Here is a 24,914-nt window from a genome sequence, read left to right as displayed (position 1 = left end):
ACCCGCACTCCATTCCAGTAGATGATGGTAATGCGTATCACATAATCACAATAAGTTGCTTTCCAAAAAACAAATAATAATAACAGTAAGAAGAACCCCCAGGACGCAGCGGTGTGGTTCTGCTTCCTCCCATACAGCAGGAGGCAGTGTTGTCTTGGTTGTTCGTCACAGTAATACTCTCTCTTCTTCCGGGCCGCTAGTGTGGCGTGTAGAGAGAAGCTCCTGTGGATCATTTCATTTCTCTTGGTTCTTTTTTAACAGTGTGAAGACAACCGGCTGTTTGCAAAGCTAATCCAGCAGGATGGCATTAAACCTGAGGATTAACACCAACAACCCGCCTCTAGGTGAGCTTCAGCTGTCATTTAATCATTATCATCCCAGCCTCTGTGAGCCTGCACGCGCCCCGGGTGACAGCTCATCAGCTAGCAAAACAAAACATCCCTTTCACTTTTAAAGATTTATAAACGAGTTATGTCTGATTATTTATTCCGTGAAATACTACAGGTATATAAATAGAAGTTTCCTCTCTCAGAAACTAGTGTTTGAAGTGAGTTATAGTAAGTCTATATAAGCTCAGCCTGGGCAGCTAACCTGTAGTCGTGGCGCTCTTTAAAATCCTTTAAAACCGAAGTTGTGACCAATTCCTGTAATTTTCCTGTCCTAAATAGTAACTTTAATACGTGTAATACTTCCCATGTCATCATGACATGTCAACATGACATTTTACCTAGCTAGTTGAAGTTCAAGATTAGAAAAAGAATTATTTCATTGGGATAGCCAGTATTTATCCCTTTGAGTTTGCATAGTTTAGTCCTAATTAGGTCGGGTTATCATATTTTCTATGATATCGTGTTAAATGTATGTTTTCCGACGCTTTATTCGTCCCTTTCTGTTTGGATCTTCTTGATATTGCATTCCTAGTATAAATCAGGACGATACTTGAATAAACCGAAAGGACAACAGGTGAAATAGCGCCCCCTGGAGCCTCAGAGTGAATACAGCAGGCTGATGCAAGCAGGCTGAAACATGTAAGGAGGTCCTGTTTAAAGCTACAACACGTTAACCAGGGCCGTGCAGAGACCACTAAAGGGGCAGGTGCTCAAAAAAAAAAAAGGGCACATCTTATCGCGTTTTAGGACAGAATATTAACAAAGTCACATAGCTTTCAGAGTTTAATGAACAATGATAAATTACAAAATTGTGAGACATACAATCAAAGCTAAGGGAAATATCTACAAAGAACATAGAACTATGCATATGTAAAATATTTTATTAGTAATTTCTTTCTGCAGGTCTATTTTGTTATAGGAAAGTATTACAATATTCAAACCTGCAATTTAGCCAAAGATGTAAATCAGAGCTGGACCACCAGACATATTTTGTCTTTACAGAATTAAACTGTTAAAAATGCATACAAGGGCACAATGCAACCTTTTAGTGTACTGTAATCTATAAAAAAGAATGTCTGCCTGGTTTGCTGTACTGACAGTGGAGATGGAGACAGTCCATTCAGAAAAGCAGAGCTGCTGCATCAAACTTTAACTAGAACTGCAGAAAAAAAAGAACAAAACAAACATTTTATTAATGCATGTCACCATGAGAAAAGCCTACTCTGTTTGTGTCTTAGTGTATTTTGTAAGTACCTATATACATTTTCTTCAATCTTTCCTCTTCGTTTTTTCTTGTCAGTTGCTCTTTTCTTTTTTTCCTCATTGTCTCATCTTTTCTGTGTTGAGTGAAGGTCAATGTCTTATTTATTTCAGTCTCTTGCCTTTCTTTTTCCCCCAAACTAAATCCAAGATTATGATGCAAAAACTTATTTTCCGTCATAGTGATTTAACTGTTTAAAAACAAATTTCCAACGTTTAAGTATTTTTGCTATTTTTGTTCTCTTTTGTTCACAGCAGCAGTTTTCTGTTAGCCATGTCTTTAAAAATGTTAATAACCTCACTGTGAATGATTGGCACATCCTTCTCGATTGCCAACAAAAGAAGGTCTGACAACCGATCCTCCTTGCATAAGCTGCGCAGTTTTGTTTTCACCAGCTTCATACATTATATCTATCATATATCTATCATGGTAGTTTTGGATGAGTTCTCCTTTAAGATACATTTACCTAACGCTAGAATAAATGAAATGTACATCATGCAGCAAAGGAAATTAGAAAATCAGACATATATCCATTATGGAGATGATAGGTTTTTGACGGGCGATGTGCCCCTATTGCATAAGTAATACTGAAGAATGTCCTACTATCATTAACGACACAGGGAAGCTTTTTAGTTATCTTGCTTTGCTAGCAAAGTCATTAGCTAGCAGCTAGCTCATAGCACAAGAACAACAGCCTAATGTCTGTATGATAAAAATACTGAATCGATAGATAAGAACAGCTTTTCCTCACCTTGCTGTCTCCTCCCGCTCAGTAGTTCTTCAGGGAAAGGCGCGTCGCGTCCTATACTTTCCTCCGTTTAAACCGCTACTCTTTGCTAAAGTAGAGAAATTATACAACGTTCAAAGTTTTCCGTTGTCTGACAAGTGGCAAGCCTACTCCAGTATTTTCACCAAAAATTATGTTTTTTAATTCATAAAAAACTGTTCTGTAATCATTACAGAACAGTTTTTTGTGAATTAAAAAACATAATTTTCAATGTAAAAGACTAAAAGCACAGAGTAAACAGTGTTTTAGATCAAACAATACTGCATCATCCATGGGGCTCATTTGGTTTCACTTACATGTCTATTCAGGTTGACATTGGAGAGGCGGTGCAGACTGAAGACATAGCCATCCGTCCGATCATGGTTGATCTTGCTTAGGGCCAAATGAGCAGCGGCCACAGTGTAATGTGGAATATTCGCTACCTTTAGCTCCGCAGTTAGTCACCTTATCTGACTGTGCGAGAGGCAAGTGTGTCGTCACCGGCAAAAGGTCAAAGGTAACAATGTGACCAGAGGGCTTATTGTATTGTTTTTCTCGCCAAAAAAAAAAAGATAATAATAATAATTTCAGTATATGTGTCAAATAAAAAAAAAAAAAAAAAAAAAAAAAAAAAAGGGGCCAAAAGGGCACATTGGGATCATGGAGCAAAAGGGGCAGGTGCTCAAGCCCCCTTAGCCCCCCCCTCTGCACGTGCCTGACGTTAACTATTAAAACCTGCGTTCAAATGTTCTTTAGTGACTATATGTATATATGTATGTGTATGTATATATGTATGTGTATGTATATATATATATATATATATATATATATATATATATATATATATATATATATATTTGTGTATGTATGTGAATATATGTATGCAAACACAGGTCATGATTTGTAAAAGCTTTATATTATTCATGAAATTGACAGGTAGCCTCATTCTATGGCTTTTCCAGGATATAGACCACACCAGGTCCTAATCAAAAACCACAATATTTAGATCCTTCGAACTTGGTCTCAAATCTTGTCCTGAGGCTGTACATAAATTCAGTTACAGTTTCTGATTTGTGAAAGCTTTATTTTATTTATGAACATGACAAGTTACGGAAGCGTATTGCATTCACCATAGATACCAATCTCGTAATTATGACAAAAGATCTTATAAGCTGTCAGATCTGTTTTTTCTTTGGTGAATTCAATATGCTTGCGTAAAAAATAAACCTAATTTAAAAGCTTTTTCTGTGCTTTGCTTGCGGTTCTGCATGGGACCCCACTTGTTTCTCAAGAGCAGGACAGTTTTGATTCAGACCCCTCAGACCTCCTAACTCTGTAACCACACCCCTGGTTGGTTTTTAGATCATTTTAGCTTCAGTCTAATTTATTATCAGTCTAGTTCTTGATGGCTCGTTATGGGCCACGTTTTGAGTGTCTGCTGACTTAATTGATACTGACAAAAGTATTGCAGAGCAAAGAAACCTTAATTTAGGCGACCAGTGAAATGCCATTATCAAATGTCTGAAAAATTTAAATAAGGCCAGGTCTTTGTGGTTTTTGATTGGGTGTGGAATAATGTTTACAAACTAATAAATACATAAAATAAAACAATTTAGCATTTTAACAAACAGCATATAGCTTTCAAAAAACAGAGACTGTACTTCTCTGCATATTTGAGGTATCCTTCTTATTGTTTTGTTTGCTTGAAACTGTGACTTTTACTGAAAAAGTAGAACACCTTCGTAAGCATCATGAAAAATCTCTGCTATGTAGAGATGACACTGAAACATACTAGCTGCTGTTGTTACGCATAATTAGGTGTAACTGTACCAGGAATGTAAAGATAATGTCTCAGAGACAGATGGTAGTTTTCCTCTTCCAGTTTAATTCTGTAAGTTTTGAGGACTTTTTAATGATTACTCAGTGAAAACAGAAAACATGTAAACTGGCCTTTAATTACACATCTGTTGATCTCAAGTTGACATAATTATATCTGGTTATACAGGAGCGCTTTTGGCTGCCGAGCATGTGAAGAGCACTGTTCAGGTGTCAGTGGAGGAGGGAAAAGACAACAGCCTTCACATCTCAGAGTAAGTGACATGTTTGGCCTGTTTTATAATGTTTTATGTAGTTAAAAAAGCTGCTAGTCTGGTTTGGCTCAGTTCTTACTTTCTGTTTTTTGGTTTGTTTATTTTAATATGGTGTGCAGGAGGTCAGACTTGCATTCATTATATTTTCCAATGCTGTAAACATTTGTATAATAAATACATTTAAAAAATATATGTAAACATTTATTTTAGCGAAAATGTGCATCATAGCCACAGAGATCAGTGGTCAAAGCCTGCAACACATATCTCAGCGTGGTGCGGTGCCAGGCAAAGAAAATGATGGGTGTGTCTTGGGCCATGGATCCCAAAGGGAAAAAAAGTAGGAATGCACGATATAATCGGCCCCCTATCAGTATCGGCCTGTATCGGCCTTAAAACTGAATATCGGACATCGGCCACCCCACCGATATTTAACCCGATATTTAATCAGCTTCTGAGTTTCTAAATCTAAAAAAAAAAAAAATATATATATATATATATATATATATATATATATATATATATATATATACTACTTCTTCTTCTTCCACAAAAACTTCTTTTTTACAGACTTAAAAACTTCTAAAGACGAGGAAAAAAATATTGATACATTAAAATATCACAATATCTTCATATGCTGATATATTGCCATTTAAAAACACCATATCAATCTCTTTTACTAATGAAATATTGCTATATGTCATCGTTATACTACGAAATCCCCTGAAAATTCACGAAATTTTGCCATATTATTATATGTTGATATATTGACGCGGTATCGATCTATTTTACTAACAAAATCTCACAAGAATTTGCAAAATATCACAAGAGTTTGTAACAGAAAGATGAAATTTCACGAGATTTTGAAAGTAAAATAGATCGATACAGCGTATTTAAAAGTCAATTTGATATCCGCGTATGAAAATATATTTGAGTATATTATTTTTCAAAGTGTCAGGAATGAATAACAAAACTGCTATTTTCAATGACTACTTATTTTTGTCCGGCTTTAACATCAGTATCGATATCGGTTATCGGCTACATGAGTTTTAAAATATCGGCATATCGGAAATCGGCCAAAATCCCAATATCGCGCATCCCTAGAAAAAATGAAGATACCTGATGAGAACAGAGGATTCTAAGAAGAATGGACCAAATAATTTGCTTTCATTATCAATGCGGAAGGATTGCCTGGATTTTTGCTTTGGTGCCAAATAATAAAAATAGTAATTTGGAAAGGCATTTCCAGGGAAGGCTAAATATGCAGCCAATCACAAAGTTGTGAGTGAGACAAAGAATTTGACTGCAGAACTTCTGGATAAATTAGAGGAGAGCAAAGATAAATTTAAGAAATGGATTGCATTTCCAAAATCCACTACTGCTGCTAGTTTGGTTTCAGGCATGAAAAAAACGTCCATGGATCAAACAGGTAGCGCTCTGATGCCGGTATTTGATTTTTTTCCCCAAATCCTCAAAACAAAATAACACCAAGGAACGCTGGTGACGGAGGATGTGGGATTTCGGGATTGGAGAGTGCTGCTCTGATGGATGTCAGTTCCTGCTTGGTTCCTCATGATTCAGTAGACTCCTCCCAACAGAAACACGTCCACCATAGAAAGATTCCTTTATTATGTTTCTATAATTTCATCAATGCAACTAAACCATGCAGTGAAGCGGTGCTCAGTGAGAGCATTCACTGCTCCTCCCTCACCTCATGCTGCTATGTGACATCTGCCCAGGATAAACATTTAATCATGAATGTTTATTATATATTTAAGCCCACATAGTTCTTTTTTTATAGTGGGATAATACTCTTAGAGCCCGTGTTGCCATACGAGGCTGATAGAGGACTTTTACATTTTTGCAGCTCTAGACAGATTTAGTTTTTGTTCCAATATGGCTTTTTGAGCAGTTTGGGTTGCCGACCCCTGCCTTAGGTCCAAAAAAGAAAAAAAAAATCACTTTTAAAAACCATTGTTGTAGGACTGAGTCTGTCGTTGATGGGCGATAGATTCGTCCAATCGCCTGGCCTTACCTTTCACCCTGAACAACCACTACCAACAATCAATTTGCTTGATTTTCATGTTAGATCAACAGGATACCACATTTATATAAAGAGCGGGGAAAAACTGCATAATTTCAATGTTTTTACAGATAAGCAGAGATGTGGATCGTAAATGGGATTCTCCTGTGTGTAATTTATTCTCGAAATGAATCTAACGATCCAGAGATTTATTAGATAATGTTTATAAACAATTGTAACGTTATGATCAAAGTACAAACCAGACAGGTCAGTTTGTTTTCTAAAAACCATAGGGTGAATAACTCATAGCTGTTTAAGCTAGCATCCAAAAATAGAAAGGGTTTGGCACAACATTGACCAGATGAAAACTAAATTGGTCTACATGCAGGCCACTGTGAGTGGTGGTTAAAAATAAAGCTGCATATTCGCCTAAACACATGCTGGTGAGAGCTTAAATGAGGGATAATTTTAGAAGGAAGCCTGTTGGAGTCTGAAAAAGATTTCAGACCAGGACAAAGGATCCACTTTCAGCAGGATGGATCTACAAGAGAAGTCCTTATTGTATGAGGAAAACCTCATCATTTTCACGCATTCATATTCCCTTTTCTGGATTTTTATTTATGAAAAAAAAAAAAGGAATCTAATGCTACGTTTGTACCGAACACTTTTAGAGCAGCAGAAGCAGCTGGTTTACATGTAAAGTCTCTGGTTTACGAGCATCAAGGCACATCAAAAGCTCCTGCAGCACATCAGGAGCAGCGCATCTTGACACATCTGAGCAGCAGAAGCAGCGCCTCATGAGCTTCTGAGGCGCATGACGCTCTTCACAAGCAGTAGATACTGGAGAAATGTGAACTTTTGCTGCAACCAATCAGAGAATCTGATCTGGGAGCTGGCAGGGAGACAGACACAGCACTGCTGATGCAGAGCGCTCTGATCACTCCTCTGAAACGGTTAATTAACGCCTAAATTGACTTAAAATGTAGAAACCTGCCGGGAAAATATGTTTGCTTTTATCCTGCTGGTGCCTGCAGTTTGGATTACTTGCATGAAAAACGCTAAATCTACTTCCAGCCGCCGCGAACAGTAGGGCAAAACCCCCAAGAGGGTTTCCCCAGTGACAGCGCACCGCCGCTATGTGGGGGTCTGAGCAGCTCCGACAGAGAAAGAATATTTGAAGGCAGGATGGTGATCTGGATGAACTTACTCAGGGTTTCTGCAGGTCATTAAAAATCATTAAGTCATTAAATCTTAATTTTTTTTTAAATTAAGGCCTTAATTGTCAATAAAATGCTTAAATGTGATTATCGTCGCATTTAAAATGCTTTATTTTCGTTGGCTATATAAGATCTTAATTGTTCTGCTTGTTTGCGTGGAATTGCTTCCGGTTGATCGTAAAGCCGTACGTTTGGAAAAGAAGCTTGAAGCAGCTGGAGAATGGGGGGAAAATGCTAATTTTAACAAAAGTGTCTGGAAAAGAGGAATTCTGGACATGGCTGCAGCCTGTCAGAGGGAAAAGATGACAAAGGATTTTGCCGTGTTTTATATTCTCTATATGAGAGTCATGGGTACTTGTTGATGCCATTAAAATTATTTCTAAGAGCATCAAAAGAGCATTAAATTAGAGTTACTCATTACTGTGTAAACCCTGTAAATGCACAGACGATGTTTTCAGGTGGACTTTCTCACTTTAAAACGTATTCAAACTACTTTTAACCCACTGATCACAGCAAATATAGCAAAGTCGCTCTCTGCCACAGAACACAGGAGCAGCAGAAGCATCAGACGCATCATCAAACTTTACTGGATGTGCTACAGGAGCATGAAAGATGCTGTTGAGTTGCATCTGACCTTAAAGGGGAACAGCGTTTTTTTTTTTACATTGGCCCCTTGATTTTACGTTATTACATCATGTTCTACTAACCCATATAAGTTTTGTGTCATTTTGAGCTGTTCTGAAGATATTCCGTTAGGTTATATCCAAGTAACGTCTTCCTATGGACAACGACTTGAAGGCACAAACTAAATTGTTCATAATTTATTATTTATGGTACGCCAGCATTCATAACATGTAGGCGAATCACTGTCCCCCAGACATTCGCGGTTATATTTTTATATTCATATGTTTTAAAAACAAAGCAGAGTGTGTATGACCTCATCCGCGCGAGCCGGCTACCATTCATTCTTCCTGTCCACTGAACTGCTGCTAGTTTTACTCACAGGCCTGGAATATGTCTAGTGCTACTACCATAGATGATCTCGCTCTCCATATGGAATTGCTAGCTTCAGATTAGCTAGCCGAATGAATAGAAGGGGTAGAGCGTAGCCGCCTGTGGCCCAGACTGCCTGTTACGACTCCAGTGCGCATGCGTGGATGACGTCAGACACACGCCGCTTTGTCTTTCAAACGTATAAATATAAAAAATATAACCGCGGATGTCTGGGGGACAGTGATTCGCCTACATGTTATGAATGCTGGCGTACCATAAAGAATACATTATGAACAGTTTAGTTTGTGCCTTCAAGTCGTTGCCCATAGGAAGATGTTACTTGGATATAACCTAACAGAAAAAAAGAAAGAAAAAAAAAAAACAGCGTTCCCCTTTAATGTGTACAAGCATCAAAAAAGCTTTTTTGCTGCTCAGGTTTGGTTCGGTGTAAACGAAGCATTAGAACTTTGCATTCTTTCCCTTCCACTACTTGTGACCATTTCTTGGTCGTTCACAATAAAGTACACTGAAATATGTTTTTTAAAATTTTGTCTTAATGTGAAAATGTGCAACGTGTTCTAAATTGTATTTTTTTTAGTGCTTTATGTGAACAGGAACATGATTAACGTTTCTTTCTCTGCTATCAGTTCCATCCAGTTCAGCGATGCTAACTCCATTAGCCGCTACCTGGCCCGGGTGGCTCCCGCTCTCGGCCTCTACGGCGCCAATATGATGGAGCAGACTGAGGTGCGTATATACAAACTGGCTTCTGATTGGATTGGCCATCTTTAATGTGATGGTGACTTTAGGTGGACCACTGGTTGGAGTTCAGCGCTCGCCGTCTGTGCGATCAACCCGATCTGACGTTGGCGCTGGCAGACTTGGACAAGGCCCTCTCTCTGCGGACCTTCCTGGTTGGACATGCCCTCACCCTGGCTGATTTGTCTGTGTGGGCTGCCCTGAAAAGTAACTAACAGCTCGGTTTCCCCAATTTGTTGTCAGTTTGCACTTTGTACATCCTGTATCTGATGTGTAGGCTGCAGCCTCACAGCATTTCCTCTCTCTACAGCTCATAGTGATTGGACAAGCCAGAGTAAATCTTTCCCTCACGTCAGCCGCTGGTTCTTCTTCCTGAACTCCCAGGTTCCCTTCTCAGCTGTGGGAAACAAGTATGCTAGCAAGAAATCTGAAAAGAACAATACCACTGTAAGTTTTTCAATCTCCTCTATTTCAGTGGTTTTTATCGTTTTATCCTTTAATTCATCTTTAATGACGTTGCTTTCCATGTGTGTTTTAGTCGGGGGAGAAGAAGCAGGATGTTGGGAAGTTTGTGGATTTGCCTGGAGCTGAGATAGGCAAGGTGGTAGTTCGATTCCCTCCTGAGGCCAGCGGGTACGGCTGCGTTTTGATGTGTTTGGCTCCAAATAAGGTAGATTTGCACAGCTCCTCACTCGGTCCGTCTCTGTGAGCAGATACCTGCACATCGGCCACGCCAAAGCTGCCCTGCTCAACCAGCACTACCAGGTGACGTTTAAAGGGAAGCTCATCATGCGCTTTGACGACACCAACCCTGAGAAGGAGAAGGAGGACTTTGAGAAGGTCTGGTACTATCAGAATTTATAAACATTAAGATCAATCATGAGTAGGGATGGGAATCAAAAACCGGTTCCTGTTCAGAACCGTTTCAGTGTGTTCCAATTCCATGGCACCATTTGGCAGCTCGCTTAACTGTTCTCTTATCGATTCCAGGCAGCACCAGAGCCTAGGGCGCTGGGCAGCACATCTTAGGTCACGCTTTTTACGCAAGTTATGCACACGCCATTCAGTAAGCAAGTACAGCGTGACCAGGGGTAAGTCTAGAAAAAGAAAACAAAAGCGCCCAAAGCGATCGAAAGATTGGCTTCATTTAAGTCGCTGCTTTGCAATCATTGAAAAGTAGTAATAACATCTGCGTGAGCAAATGAATCCAATATGCAGAAACACCTGCGCACACAACATGGCACATATTTTAACGGATGCCGTGTTTTTAATGCTTCTAAACAGAAGCTTAAGTTACGACCAGCATGGAAGGAAACTCTGGTTGTAAGTAGCTAGTTTTATATCACTGGCTGTGCTTAAGGTGGTTCCTAGTGAATCATATGCCATTTCTGGAAATAAACCAATTTCCTGCCTCTCTTTGGGGTTATTAAACATGCTACCAAGTTGCACCACAGTTCAGGGAGCGAGAGAGAAAGTTGACGCTTGTTTCTTTAAATCAGGGGGAGATGAGTTTATTTCCCGAAATTGTACAGTAATGCTTTTTAATGAAACGGATGCCTTCTGCATTAGATATAGATGACTGTGAAGAGACTGGTAGTCTGGCTGGTTCAGAGGCTGGCAGCTCCCGCTCATTGCCTTCTGTTTTCGCTGAGGCAAGCAGAAATAGAATGTCACAGGTGAAGGTAGACGAATGTCACCATGCACTTACCAAGTTCATTGTTTCACAGAATCGATAAGAGAATCAATAAGGACTCGAAACGTTTCACAGAATCGATAAGAAAATTGGAATTGTGAAAATCAATTCCCTACCCTATTCATGAGGCTGTAAAATCAGAGCTTTTTGTATAATTATTTCTGAGCAGCAGTCAAACTCTCAAAGAGAAGGTCACCAGAAAAGCCTGCTTCTTATAGCAGGCTAGTGTTTGGGTGTTAAAGCAGCTAGAAGTCTAACTTTTTCGCAGAGGATCTGTTTTATTTATGATTAAATTCGTGGGATGCTGTAAATATCTGTCATTCTGTTGTTCTACCTGTATTTTATTAGTCCATCTTAATTGTGCAATACTAATACACAATCTGCTTTAAACTTTCATTTTACTCATAAAAATGTTAGATCTGATTTATTAAGTTACTCGATGAAAGCAGAGACTGACTGAGATATGCATAAAATAAAATTCAAATGAAAAGAGGAATTATTTTTCTTAACCGATAAACACCAGGAACCTCCTCAATGGTCTGACTGTCGACTCACTGTTTGTATGATCTGTTGTTTTGTTTTATTGGCTTAGAAAACATTTAATTTCCCCCTTTTTTTTTCGGTGAATTTAGGACATCCCTATGTCTCAAGAAAAAACTTATCAGGTCCCAGATCTTAGGAATAAACGTATAAGGTCAGAGGTTTCAGGAAAACAACAGAGCTCCTTTCTTAAATATTGTCCAATCTTCACCAACCAAGCAAATATTTTAGATTAACTAATCTATGTTATTTATTAAAAACACCTTAAAATTTTATTTTAGGTTTGTAGACCAAAGGTGTTCTTCTTGTATTGATTTAAAAGCTGCGTCCGGAGTATCCTTCTTGGCCTACCATTTCCCATGATTCATTGCGGGTCAGAGCAGATTGTTAAAGCAAACTGTGAGGGAGTGTTTATTTTCCAAAACAACAATGGCGCATCTGGAAGGTATCAAGGTCACGGAGATAGATCTAGAGTTGCTAAACATCGAAGAGAAACAGGTTCTGTTAATGCTGTTGGCAAAAAGACAAAAGAGGAAACGTAGGTTGTGTGTACGGCCCTTAAATCAGACCAGGGAAGAGACTGGGGAGTTTCGACAAGGCACCAAATCGAGAAGAACGACCACACAGACAGCCGGAAAGGCATACCGAGGACCAATCACAACTCAGGCTCTGCACGGGTTTGCGACCGCCCGACGTAAGCAGGATTATTTTGAGGTGTGCGATGGCGGTTGCAGCGGGGGGCGTGGTCGCGCACAGAGACAGATTTGACGGTTGCCGAGGCTATGCGTCAGAAGCATAAATTGGCCTTAAGGGTCTTGCTTAGGAACACAGGCTGTGGGGATCGAACCAGGTACTTCCAACCTTCTCAGAACACAAGCGCACTGCTCCAGTCAGTACGCCAACACTCCACCATTTTATGATGTTTTAAAGCAAGATTGTGACTCAAATATCAGTGACTTTGGTGAAGATTTCACTGAATTTAAAAAAGAGCTCCGCCCCTTTCCTGAGACCTGAGACTTGATCAATGTAGTCCTCGGACCGGCGAGCTGATGGGCCTTTTTCTGACACATAACTTATTTTCTGAAAACTGAGAATGTCCTAAAATTTACACCGTAGTTAAGAGCTGTCCTCTATGGAAGTGAGTATCCTAGAAAAGTAGAACATTCCAGTGAAGTTATTTTTTTGCTCTAATTGTCGATTCTTCGCCTCAGGTCATTCTGGAGGATGTCGCCATGCTACAGATTCAGCCGGATCAGTTCACATACACCAGCGACCATTTCCCCACCATCATGCGACTGGCAGAGAAGCTCCTGGCTGAGGGCAAAGCCTACATCGACGACACCCCTCCTGAGCAGATGAAGCAGGAGAGGGAGCAGCGCATCGAGTCCAGATGCAGGAACAACAGTAAGATGATTGAAATGCAAAAATGCTGCTTTGTTAAACTCAAGCGCCTCTGTTCCCAAACTAACATTCATCTGCCTCCACAGCTGTGGAGCAGAACATGAAGATGTGGGCCGAGATGAAAGCGGGGACCGAGTACGGTCAGACCTGCTGCATGAGAGCCAAGATGGACATGAGCTCCAACAATGGCTGCATGAGAGACCCCACCCTCTACCGCTGCAAGAACGCCCCCCACCCTCGCACTGGAGCCGCCTACAAGTACTGTTCTTTATCTCAAGGAACCAATTTTACTTTTCACCTGCTTTTGCATTCTTTCAAAAAAAATAAAAAATTGCAAGATGCTAAAATAAAATAAATAATGGGGCTTTTCTTTGCGTTAAGTTAAAGTTACATTTTTAAAACCTGTCTGCATCACTTACTGCAGAGGTCACGGATTAGTGGACCGCGGTCCGGATCCGGACCAACCTGCTGGCTAATCCGGACCCAACCTGATTTAAAACATTTATAAATTACCGCATGTTGTCCGACGACGGTGTCTAACTTCACTTGCACCGCTTCTCCTGTTAATACGGTAAAGCCATCCAGAGCATCCGGCTCAAGGGCTGCCTGTGATAAAAATTATCCAATGAGCTGCTGTCAGTCTGGGTTCTGCTGCTGCTACTTTTAGACACAGCAGGCAAACCTGTGGCAAGCCGGGCGATGGGAAAGAAGGAGAAGACGCTGCAGTCTTTCAGTGGTAAACTCTGTTTAAGGTAACAGATTATAATTAAAAATGTCTCCGAACCTTTACTGGTTGTTGATTTTCTTTATTCGGACCCCGCTGATTTTTAACCGGTTACCCCTGACTTACTATGTGGAAATAAAAGGTTAATTAGACATTAATTTAGACTTTTTATGACTTGGTATTGCAGAACTATTATATAAACTTGTATCAAGATCACAAACACTAATTCTTGACAAGATATAAGCAAATTGATGTAGTGTATCCCACAACGAAACACAAACTGGATGGTGCACAACAATCAGACCGATCTAAGCTTTCCTCTAGCTTCTGAACAGAACCCCATGTAATCTGAAATTTTTGTTATTGTTTTTATTCTAATCTCTGGGCTGAAGCATGGTGGTGACAGCATTATGCTGTTCTTGCTTCTCCAATTTTTTAAAGCATATGAAGAACTCAATCTCTTTTCATTTCCCAATTGCCCCCCTTAGGGACCCAGTAAATGTGTCAAATCTAACGATCATGTTAAACTTCTCATCAACTTTGAGTTAATTAGTTCAAAAGCAGCTTTTTAAAATTTTTTTAAAGATTTTTGTTTTAATCTTGAATATTTCCCAATATTCATCAATTAGTTTCTCCAATTCCCCCTTTCCTCCAGAGTCTACCCAACGTACGACTTTGCCTGCCCCATCGTGGATAGCTTGGAGGGGGTAACTCATGCTCTCAGGACCACAGAGTACCATGATCGGGACGAGCAGTTTTACTGGATAATCGAAGCTCTTGGCATCAGAAAACCTTATATCTGGGAGTACGCCAGACTCAACCTTAACAACACAGTGCTGTCAAAACGGAAACTCACCTGGTTTGTCAATGAGGGATATGTGGATGGATGGTGAGTCATCTTCATGTGCAGCTTTGTGCTGTGTTTCCCACTTGTAGTTTTAGTGATTTTTGACCTTTGTGCCGTCATGTTTGACAGGGACGATCCTCGCTTCCCTACAGTGAGAGGAGTGTTGAGGAGAGGAATGACCGTGGAGGGCTTGAAACAGTTCATAGCGGCCCAGGTACGTCCCTGCTGTTTATGAAGGAGGAATGTGCTTCATCAAACTTCATAAAACCAGATTATAGCAAAGGACCAAAACATTTCTAAAGGCATTGAACAAGGTTTGAAATTAAGATCTCCAGTTTGTGTCACAGTATACAGCTGTGAAGCCCTTAAACAGCATCTTATTTTAGAGATCAGTGGAGGTTTTATTACCCTTAACATTGTCAAATAAACAAATGAATGAAAATGTTTTTGTTTTTCTCCGTTTGTCCGTTTAGGGCGGGTCGAGGTCGGTGGTGAACATGGAGTGGGACAAGATCTGGTCCTTCAATAAGAAGGTACTGATCATGAACTGTGCCAAACATATTCTGTGATTTTTTTTTTTTCCAATATTATACCAATAAATAGTCATGTACTGTTATTATCACCATGGTTTAAATAGGCTGTTTGCTTCTTTTTTTTGGCAGTCTGCCAGTCCCTTAGTTTGGAGTAAAATAGTTGTTGAAATTAAGCTGACACGTAAAATTGAATTAAATTAAATCAATTCTCAGTTTTTATTTTCTACTTTGACCTGGGGCCCACTTTTTTTCCATTGCTGAGATTAAGCTGAAGCTGAAGCTGTAACTGAAACCACGCAGCCTGTCAGCTGATCATGTATTAGCCTGTGCTAAGATAACTAGCATCTTCTATTTAAGGAAGACTCATTTTCAGTCGGGTTCTTCCAGGTATATTGCTGGGTCTGGCAGCCTCGGCCTTCAGTGTGGAGAAAATCCTGTCACCTAGGTTTTCAACTACCGTAGCATGGCTTCCTGCTGATTTTTCCGTCCATTGCTTTTTTCCGTCCATTGCTTTTTCTGTCCATTGTGTTGACCTATCTTTGTCTGTTTTTCTGCTCTGCAGCTCGTCACTTGTCTCTTTTATGTGCTTTTAAATCAAAACCACTGCCTCTTTTCACGGCAAACATTTTTTACATTTTAATTAGATATTGAATTAGGATTATTTTTTAAATATCTTTACTAGTTAAAATGGTGAAAATGTACCTCTGGAAGTTCATCCTCCTACATTGAATTCTTGACATTGCAGTAAACTGCTGATCTGGACCAAGCACGTGGTGATGGTTGGAAGGAATAAATATTTTTAAGGGGAACAAACATCCAGTAGATCCCAGCTTTTTATAAATGTGAATCTGCTGTTCTGTATGGCTTGAATCTGATGGATAAAGTGATGGCAAATGGGTATTGAAGTCATTAGCAGCTATATTTGCAAAATATGCAGCTGTTGCTGGGAGCCTGGAGAAAATAGTGGATTAGAAGTGTTATGATGTTTATTTTGCTTTCTTATTATTCCCTTATTTTATATTTTTATGCTGTATTTCATTCTTTTTATTGTGTTTTATTATTTTTAGCTATGTTCAGCACTTTGTTTTCAGCTGTAGCTGATTTAAAGTGCTGTGATGATGAAGAAAAGTAGTGTTTGAGACCTGTGACAGCAGAACAGCTAGAGAGTTCATGTCTTCTTTCTGAAACTAGCTTTTTAAAGTCTTAGGGAAGCGACTGTTCCGACTGTTGCATTTGGAGTTCTCCCTAGTGGTGCCCGACTTTACACGAGTAAATAAAGTGATTATGATTGGTCGATTATCAAGGGGGTGGATTGTTGTGGAGGAAGGTTTGCAAGCAAGTTTGGTTGTGGCCAGTTTATCGGAAGCATCTTGCTAACCAGTTAGCAACTTAGTGCTAGTAGGTTATCAATGGGAAATTCCATTGTGACCAAGTAGCACTAAATTGGTGACTTAGAAATGACACTGTCAAGGAACGCTATGGACAGAGGAAACATGCAAGAGGAGGAGAGTTTAGTGTCGGAGGTCATGGATGAGTCTCCTCCGTCATCCATTTTTTATTTAGAGGAGGAAAGCGGGGACGAAGATTTTGTGGAAGAGGACGCCAGGGCGGCAGAAGCTTGGTTTGGCGTAGAAGGCTTCCAGCCGTACATGTTTGAGCCCTTGCGTCGCAACGCTGCCAGTTCTGTTAGCTCTACGCCTGCTGAAGACACAGACGTCCATCCCCGTGAACACTGGGACGGAACTCAGTGGGAAAGGAAATTATTCTGATTTTAACCGTTGCGTATATTAGATGTTACCAAAAAATTGATTGACAGATGACCGTTGATATATGATTGGCCGAATTTAGGTGTTCAGGCTGATGTATAACTAACTGGCCTGCATAAGATAACGAAAAAAAAACATAGATTTTAAGGCAGGATTTTTTTTTTTATTATTTTCTAACTTTTGGAACAATATGGTCTGATAAAGAGTACATTTATATTATTATTTAACCCAGAAATTTTGACATTTAAATATGATTTCCCTACGACTTTAAATAGAAATGCAGTGTTGTTTTTTTTGTTTTTGAGTTTTTACAGCACTAGTGCTTCAGTTTTTTCATGGAGAGTAGGCTAAAAGGAAAGGGGGTATGAGAGAGAGGAAGAAACATGCGGGAAAGGACCACAGGCCAGATTCGAACCCGGGTCATACGTGTCGAGAACTAAGGCCTCCATACATGGTTGGTGTGCACTAACCACTGCTACATCTAAGCACACCCCTATAGTGTTTGTCTGCAGTATATAAATGTCCTTTTGGAAAACATTGCTGCTGGAACCGGTGCTGCACGGTATCCTAATTATCCTTTACAGTGTTGTTTTTGCAGAGGAAGATCCGTTAGAGGAAGGCGGTAATTTGGGGGATATTATCACTGCAGCAATAGCATGATGTATTAATATTACTGATATCATTTGGCATTGCTGGAAGTGACTGTCTGCTTCTCTTGTTCAGTGTTTTGGGGTTTGGCCTGTGGTGCATCTGTCTCAGGCATCTTTAATGTTTCTGTTGCTCAGTTAATATTATTTCTCTCTTCATCTCAGCTGCTTTCTCCTGATTTCTACCATATGCTCTGGCCATGTTTTTAAAATCTTTTATTTTGGCCTGTTGCTGTCATATCGCTGAGGTAAACCAAGAGGCTTCATCAACATCATAGTGTGTTTTTCTTTCTAAATATGTTTGAAGAGGAGTAAAAGGCTCAAAGTAAAAAAAAAAGAAACAGAAAAACAGTCCATTATGTGTAAACGTGTCTACCTCTTTCCTTTCTCTCTTCCTCCCTCTTTGTACCTGACATTGAACAAACATCTCACTCTTCTGTTTCCAAGCTGCCTGTTAGCTGTCTGAAGGTACTCCTCCACTACGTCCTCCTCTTCCTCCTCTTCCTCATCCTGTTTTTGTCATGCGCTCTTATCCAAAGGTCCACTGGCTACCTGCAGTATTTTACCAGCCAAGCACAAGCTTAGGGAGCAAAGTAAAATATTGATATTTTGAGCATCTCCCAGACATTATTAACAGACATTTCAAGACATTTTAACAATCCCAGTTAAACTAATGGATTCCCAATTCAGTCATCCCTTTGCAGATCTCCCTATCCATTAAGTCATATTTCACCTTTTGTTTGCAGCTTTTTGAAAACTGTTCTTTTATTTTATTTATTTTTTATTACATGTTCTAAATGCAGCAATACAAATTTGACCAAGTTTTAAGATCCTGTTTATTTTTCAGCTGTTGTAATGAAATATATAAGAAAGAATTATATAATTATATATGCTCTGTTAAAAAGAACCAAATGAAATGACTAAATATATCATGAAACTTTATTGTAATCAGCGCTGTAACTATTAATCAGATTAATCGTGATTTATCAGTTATAGAAATAATCGTCAGCTAATTTAGTAATAGATTAACTGGAGTGTAGAGACTGTAAAACCTGTCTTTAGCTGACAGAGCGACCCACTTAGAGCATAAACTATATCAAAAGGGTAAAAAAAATATATATATATATATATAATTTTGCATTTAAGACAAAGAGAATAACTTTTTCATCTGTCAATCTGATCTACCCAGAGCTCAAGTGGAAAAGTTCTAGTTTCACCTGGTTTAATTTCATAAAAAATCTTCTTTAAGGACCCTTTGGCTATTAATCGATTAATCAGAAAAATAATCTACGGATTAACTGATTTGCAAAATAATCTTTAGTTTCAGTCCTTTTTGTAATGTAGGAAGGAGGAAGTATGTTTGAAAATTGCGAAATAACCATGATTGATCCTGTAGTGGTAAGATCCATAAATGACCTTTTTAGTTTAATTAAGCTTCTGACCTGAATTGATTTTATTTTCAACCTAAATCCTGTGGAAGAAAAGTCTGGTGTTTACTAAAGGCCAATTTATGCTTCTGACGCATAGCCTCTGCAACGATCAAATCTGTCTCTGTGCACGACCATTCTCCCCAGAGGTTCTGCAACCGTCGTCGCCCACCTGAAAAAAATCCTGACTACGCGTCGGACGGTCGCAAACCCGCGCAGACCTCAAGCGGAAGTGCGCAGACTAAAAGCAGCTGTCATTGGTCCTTGGTACGCCTTTCCCGCTCTCTGTGTGGTCGTTCTTCTCGATTCGATGCCGGGGCTCGCCATTTTCAAAAACTACAATGGACAACCTACGTTTCCTCCTTTGTCTTTTTGCCAACTCCATCAACAGAACCTGTTCCTCTTCCATGTTTAGCAACTCTAGATCCATCTTCGTGACCGTGATATCTTCAAGATGCACCATTGTTGTTGTGGAAGATAAAAACTCACGCCGTCGAGGTTCTCGTGACCATCCGCCGAAGTTTGCACGAGTTCTCAAATAGGCTCCCCCTTGCGCTTTGGCAGGAAACTGCTGTGCGTCCCTAGAAATTCCAGACAGACGGTGCAGAAGCATACCAGCAAAACTGTGTCAAGACCAGACCCAAGCGACATTTGATGTGTGCGGATGTATAAGTATAATCTACTATTAAGCAGTGAATGTATCACACAGCCAATAGGTGGAGTTCATGACAAACCTCTCTAGTGTAAAAGGTTATGAATTTTTTTTTTGTGATAGAACAAGGAACATGTCCTCAGTTGATACAAGGAGGGCTGAGTGAAGCTTTGCGTTAAGAGGACAGGATGGGGAATAAACTTTACAGCTGGAGCTTACAGTTAGCAATACTTATCATGCTACATGCTAATTAGGGATGGAACGGTTTATGAAAACCGAATGTGTTGCATTCGGTTCATGCGCTGCTCCTTTTTCTCATAGGCGAAGCGTGAACACTCCAGAGCAGAAGGTGGCGCTACTGCGACCAAAGCCAACCACCAGTAGTAAACAAAAAGAAGAAGAAGTGAAGCAGTGTAGCCGGGTGTAGCAGAAAAAAATCAGTTGTTGTGGAGAATTGTGTGGGTATGGCGAGTGGGAAAGAACAGGAGTTGGAAGACGCGCCAGCAGCACTTTATAGGTCTGCTGTATGGGACCGCTTTGCATTTAGAGTGACCTACGATGACAGCGGAAAGAAAGTTGTGGATAAAAGTGCAACAGTGTGCAAGCATTGTGCAACACGTTTTGTTTATGCTAACAGCAACACGACCAACATGTCAGGCTAACAATCAACATATACCGAACCGAAAACCGTGACCACGAAACCGTGAACCGAACCGTGGATTTTGTGAACCGTTCCACCCCTCATGCTAATACAAATTTCTTAGTGCAGTTAAAACATCAACTGGGACATTTTTATTTTCTTTATTTGAAAGTATTAGCATAACCTGTTTATCACACCTTTAACTGCAAAAAAAACAACAATTTTTTTCTAGCTTTAATTGGTTTTAGCGGGTTAAATGATACCAAACAAACATAGCTTCAGCTTCTTTTACTATGTGGTTGCTTCCACTTTAAGATTGTGTTTAAATTCTGTGGTCGAAGTGGATCAGTGGAGCTTATTGTGAACATGGTGTGTACGGTGTGCCACTTTCAACAGCTAGATTTTTTTTTAACTCTTTAGCATCTCTGGCTAATTGTTAGGATGTTAACATTAACCTGGCTGGTTAAAATAAGGAAATGAATTAATGCATCATTTTCTGACCTTAAAGCTTCATTATTCCCTCATCTTTTTCTTTCATTTAGTTGCATACACTCTCCATCCGTCGCCCTCTGAGCTGAGCAGGTTTTTCTTTGTGGTTTCCTTTCAAAGAAGCTTTTTTAAGTTCCACCATTTGTGCCTTTAATTCTTTCCGTATTGATATATTTCAATGTTGATGCGATCAGACTGCGCTTACTGACCTATGTATATTTATATATGCTCTCTGTGTGTTGGTTTGTTAGGTCATTGATCCCATAGCTCCCAGATATACGGCTCTGTCCAGCTCCTATGTGGTTCCGGTTTCAGTCCTGGAGGCAACAGAGGAGATGAAGGAGGTGGCGAAGCACCCAAAGGTCAGCAGGATTATTTTTCTGCATCCTAATGCTTTTTCTCTGCTCAGTACTTGATATTAAGTAGCCAAATCCAGAAAACATCACAGAGCTCCATATTATTTCTATCTCCAGAACGCAGAGGTGGGGATGAAGGAGGTTTGGTACGGACCTCGAGTTCTGGTTGAAGGAGCCGACGCAGAGACTTTTACCGAAGGAGAGATGGTCACTTTCATCAACTGGGGCAACCTTATCATCTCTAAAATCAACAAGTATGTTCAGGTGGTTAGTGATGCATGAAAACTGCACCTTCTTCCCTCCTAACCGCCTTTTCCCGTCATTCAGAGGGGTTGACGGTAAGGTGGTGTCCATGGAGGCTCGCCTGAACCTGGACAACAAGGACTACAAGAAGACAACCAAGATCACGTGGCTGGCTGAAACCAACAGCGCCCCCCTGCTGCCCACCATCTGCATCAATTACCAGCCCCTCATCACTAAAGCCGTCATCACTAAAGATGATGATTTCAAAGACTACATCAATAAAAACAGCAAGGTGGGTGTGGTGCTCTGTGTGCATCGCTTGGATTTCTCTGTTTCTGTTTGTGAAATCTCCTTTGATTCTCTGACTCTCAGCTGGAGGAGAAGATGCTTGGCGATCCATGTCTGAAGAGCCTGAAGAAAGGAGACATCATCCAGCTTCAGAGGCGGGGCTTCTACATCTGCGACCAGCCCTATGAGCCAGTCAGGTAAGAAGAAGGGGTGTTTGTTATGGTGACACTTTGCCGCCGTAACCACCAACTGTTTGGTTCTAAGTGTGTCTGCTTGTGCAGTCCCAACAGCTGCAAAGAAAGCCCAGTTGTCCTCATATACATTCCTGATGGGCACACCAAGGAGATGCCGACTGCTGGTTCAAAGGACAAAAGCAAGAGCCAAGCATCCAGCAACACAGTGAGTGTTTCAGGGGGAGATCATGTTACTGGGGCTGTAGATTGCTCACATATTATTATTCTAAATCAAGTTCAATCCTTCCTCCAGGGATGAACAGGGCCTTTTTAAAAAAGGCTTTATAATCACTACAATGAACGCTTTTTGCCGTTTCTCAATATGTGCACTTGTGCGTTCTAATGTGCTCGTGTCCTCGTGAAACGAGGAAACGAGGAAACTTTTGTTCTTGTGAACGTGAAACGTTCACAAGAACAAAAGACAGAGAACAGACAAAGTCCCCAAATGTTGTTCTCGCCCCTCCCTCTTTACCCAGCATGCATCAGAGCAGACTTGTCCGTTCTTGGGATTGACAGCTGTCCCAGCATGCATTGCAGCAGCAGCAGCTTTCAATGGAGCCCTCACAGAGCTCAGAGTATTAAGTTAAATGTTCTCTGTTGCCATTCAATAAAAGTACATTTTTAGATCTTTTGAGGCGAGAACATTATACTTTAATGCATCACAATATGGCCAATTTACTGATTTAATGCGTAATTAAAAAAAAAATGTTCCGAAGTTGAGAGGACCGTGGCAAAAAGGCTAACAGCATTTTTTTTTTTATTTGGCAAAATTTTCATTTGATTTGTGTTTTTCTGACCATGTTAATTATTATACCCCACTAAATAAAAAAAGGTCATAATTTATTATTATCTAGAGACTATTAATAACAGGAGATGAAATGCATCTCCAGAGGAGCTGAGCATGTGGTGATGTCATCAGTACGCTTCTGTTCCAGTTGACCTAGATTTATGCTGCGAGCTCCCGTTCTCCCCAAGTCCAGACTTCTGTGTCAAGAACATACTTGGCGAGGACACAAGTCCGTACCAGCGTTCTTCTGAACTGAGAAACAGCCTTAGTTTTTCCATGAAAGAGTTCAGATCTAGCAGTGATGAACTGATAATGTAAAGCGGTGTAAAGCTAATAGTAATGAAATGATTGAATTGTAAGGTGCAGCCTCATTTCCACTCGCTGATGGTCCAACAGAGATGAAATGACTGGTGGCTTGTTTGTCCATTAAACTGCATCACTAATCAGTGCATTTTTATCTTTCTGGTTGAGATGCTTGTTCAGTGAATATCTATGAGGTTTTCCTGTTTGCTTTACTTGCAGATTAGCCACAAATTATTCATACTCCTGGTAGTATTACTCTCATTCAGATTCCTTCAGGCTGGGAGTAATGAGGATTTGCTTTGGCAATTGCTCCTCCTACGTCGTTTTTATTTTATTATTTTTTTTACAGATGTTCCTGAAGATGAAAATCTTGGTTAAACAATGATTGTAGTCCTAATCTGTGATGCCAGTCTGAGTTTATCTGGATGCCTCGCCCTTTTTCCCGCGCTTTGTTGAATTATATAATACTGCCTGATCGAAGAAAGTATTGTGTAAGAATCAGATTTTGCAAATTAATGTGGATTTGGTTTTTTTGTAACATATGAAATATGTTTTATGGGAGGATTTCTGGTATTTCCTCATTGGTGCCGAACTTCAGGTTGTTTGGATGTAGAGAGGAAATGTGCTGAGATCTGTGTGTTTGCACAGTTTCATATGTGTGTTTCAGTGGGAAATCTGTGCGACGCTTTAAACACGAGGAAACCAGAAAAAGCCACTTAAAAAAGGAAAAAGATGTCCTGCAATAATTCATTTCCTGCTTTTTCCTTTTGTTAGGTTGCTAAGGCAACCAAGGCTCCTTCGACCTCTGCTTCTGCTCCTGCATCAACCCCCGCCTCAGCAGCTGACCTCTTCTCCAGTATTGTAGCACAAGGTGAAGCTGTTCGTAACCTTAAGGCGGCTAAGGCCCCCAAGGAGGAAGTGGATAAGGCCGTTCAGCAGCTCCTCTCTCTGAAGGTATTCCAGCGTTGCCAGAAAAACCTGAAATAACCAAGGGAGGTGTGGAAGTTTTCAGAAATATCACCTTGTAAACAATGCTGTTTCAGGCCCAGTTTAAACAGCAGACAGGTGTAGACTACAAACCAGGCATGAGTCCACCCACCTCTGCACCAGATACAGCATCTACCTCCACGGCTCCGGCATCAGAGCCATCCTCTTGTCCGTACACCCGTGTTGCCCAGCAGGGGGAGCTGGTGAGGCAACTGAAAGCCGAGAAGGCACCGAAGGTACAGGACATCATATTCTACCTAATGCTCATATCTGTTTGTTTCTACATCTGTTTTTGCTTTCATCCCAAATCACCGAGTCAGATTTGTCCTGCTGCCTTCATGTCCTCATCGCATGTCCAGTCATCTTCAGTTTTGTCAGTCATCTGCTCGCCCCTCCTGACTTGTCGAGCCGCCGTTCGTCTTTCTGTTGCGTTTGCATGAGAGTGAAGATTAATCATAAGCAGCTGTGGTTCTAAAATATGTTGTCACTGGTACCAGGACCAGATTGACGCTGCGGTGAAGCAGCTCCTCGCTCTCAAGACTGAGTTTAAAAAGCTCACTGGTCAGGATTACAAACCGGGGATGGGAACACCCACTTCCTCTGCTGTGACCACTGGGACCTCTTCTTCCTCTTCCTCCTCTTCTTCCACTGGGCTGTATGAGCGTGTCGCACTTCAGGGTGAAGTTGTGAGGAAACTGAAGTCTGAAAAAGCCCCCAAGGTATCCAGATGGAACAAACTGAATTCTGAATAAAAAGATCTTGGTGCTCATTGCTAGGGAAGGATAAAGCGCGCTGCAGTGAGGTACTGCAGATTAAAATTCTACCAATAGGCAGAAAAACATTCAATACTTGATCCCATTTTC

At 40.3% G+C, this 24,914-nt stretch overlaps 1 protein-coding gene across 2 annotated transcripts in view; it reads left to right on the top strand.

Moving 5' to 3' along the window:
* The first annotated feature begins 164 nt into the window (after positions 1-164).
* The window catches only part of eprs1 (glutamyl-prolyl-tRNA synthetase 1), a 39,455-nt gene continuing 14,705 nt past the window's right edge, over positions 165-24,914 (top strand). Inside the window, exons 1-20 of one of the 2 annotated variants that reach the window (XM_038274432.1) lie at positions 165-344; positions 4,422-4,506; positions 9,384-9,483; positions 9,546-9,702; positions 9,806-9,942; positions 10,034-10,128; positions 10,209-10,335; positions 12,940-13,132; positions 13,216-13,387; positions 14,509-14,742; positions 14,830-14,914; positions 15,174-15,233; positions 21,106-21,216; positions 21,328-21,464; positions 21,538-21,745; positions 21,826-21,938; positions 22,023-22,140; positions 23,839-24,018; positions 24,108-24,287; positions 24,549-24,770. In XM_038274432.1, coding sequence (XP_038130360.1) covers positions 302-344; positions 4,422-4,506; positions 9,384-9,483; positions 9,546-9,702; positions 9,806-9,942; positions 10,034-10,128; positions 10,209-10,335; positions 12,940-13,132; positions 13,216-13,387; positions 14,509-14,742; positions 14,830-14,914; positions 15,174-15,233; positions 21,106-21,216; positions 21,328-21,464; positions 21,538-21,745; positions 21,826-21,938; positions 22,023-22,140; positions 23,839-24,018; positions 24,108-24,287; positions 24,549-24,770 — 2,757 coding nt within the window. In that variant the 5' untranslated portion in view covers positions 165-301. The remainder of the gene's footprint in view (positions 345-4,421; positions 4,507-9,383; positions 9,484-9,545; positions 9,703-9,805; positions 9,943-10,033; positions 10,129-10,208; positions 10,336-12,939; positions 13,133-13,215; positions 13,388-14,508; positions 14,743-14,829; positions 14,915-15,173; positions 15,234-21,105; positions 21,217-21,327; positions 21,465-21,537; positions 21,746-21,825; positions 21,939-22,022; positions 22,141-23,838; positions 24,019-24,107; positions 24,288-24,548; positions 24,771-24,914) is intronic. The other variant, XM_038274433.1, reaches the window with a different exon arrangement.

This window comes from Cyprinodon tularosa, unplaced genomic scaffold (genome assembly GCF_016077235.1).
Source record: "Cyprinodon tularosa strain WSP-4 unplaced genomic scaffold, ASM1607723v1 ctg916, whole genome shotgun sequence".
Taxonomy (NCBI): Eukaryota; Metazoa; Chordata; class Actinopteri; order Cyprinodontiformes; family Cyprinodontidae; genus Cyprinodon; species Cyprinodon tularosa.
This window is presented reverse-complemented; position numbering and strand designations above follow the sequence as displayed.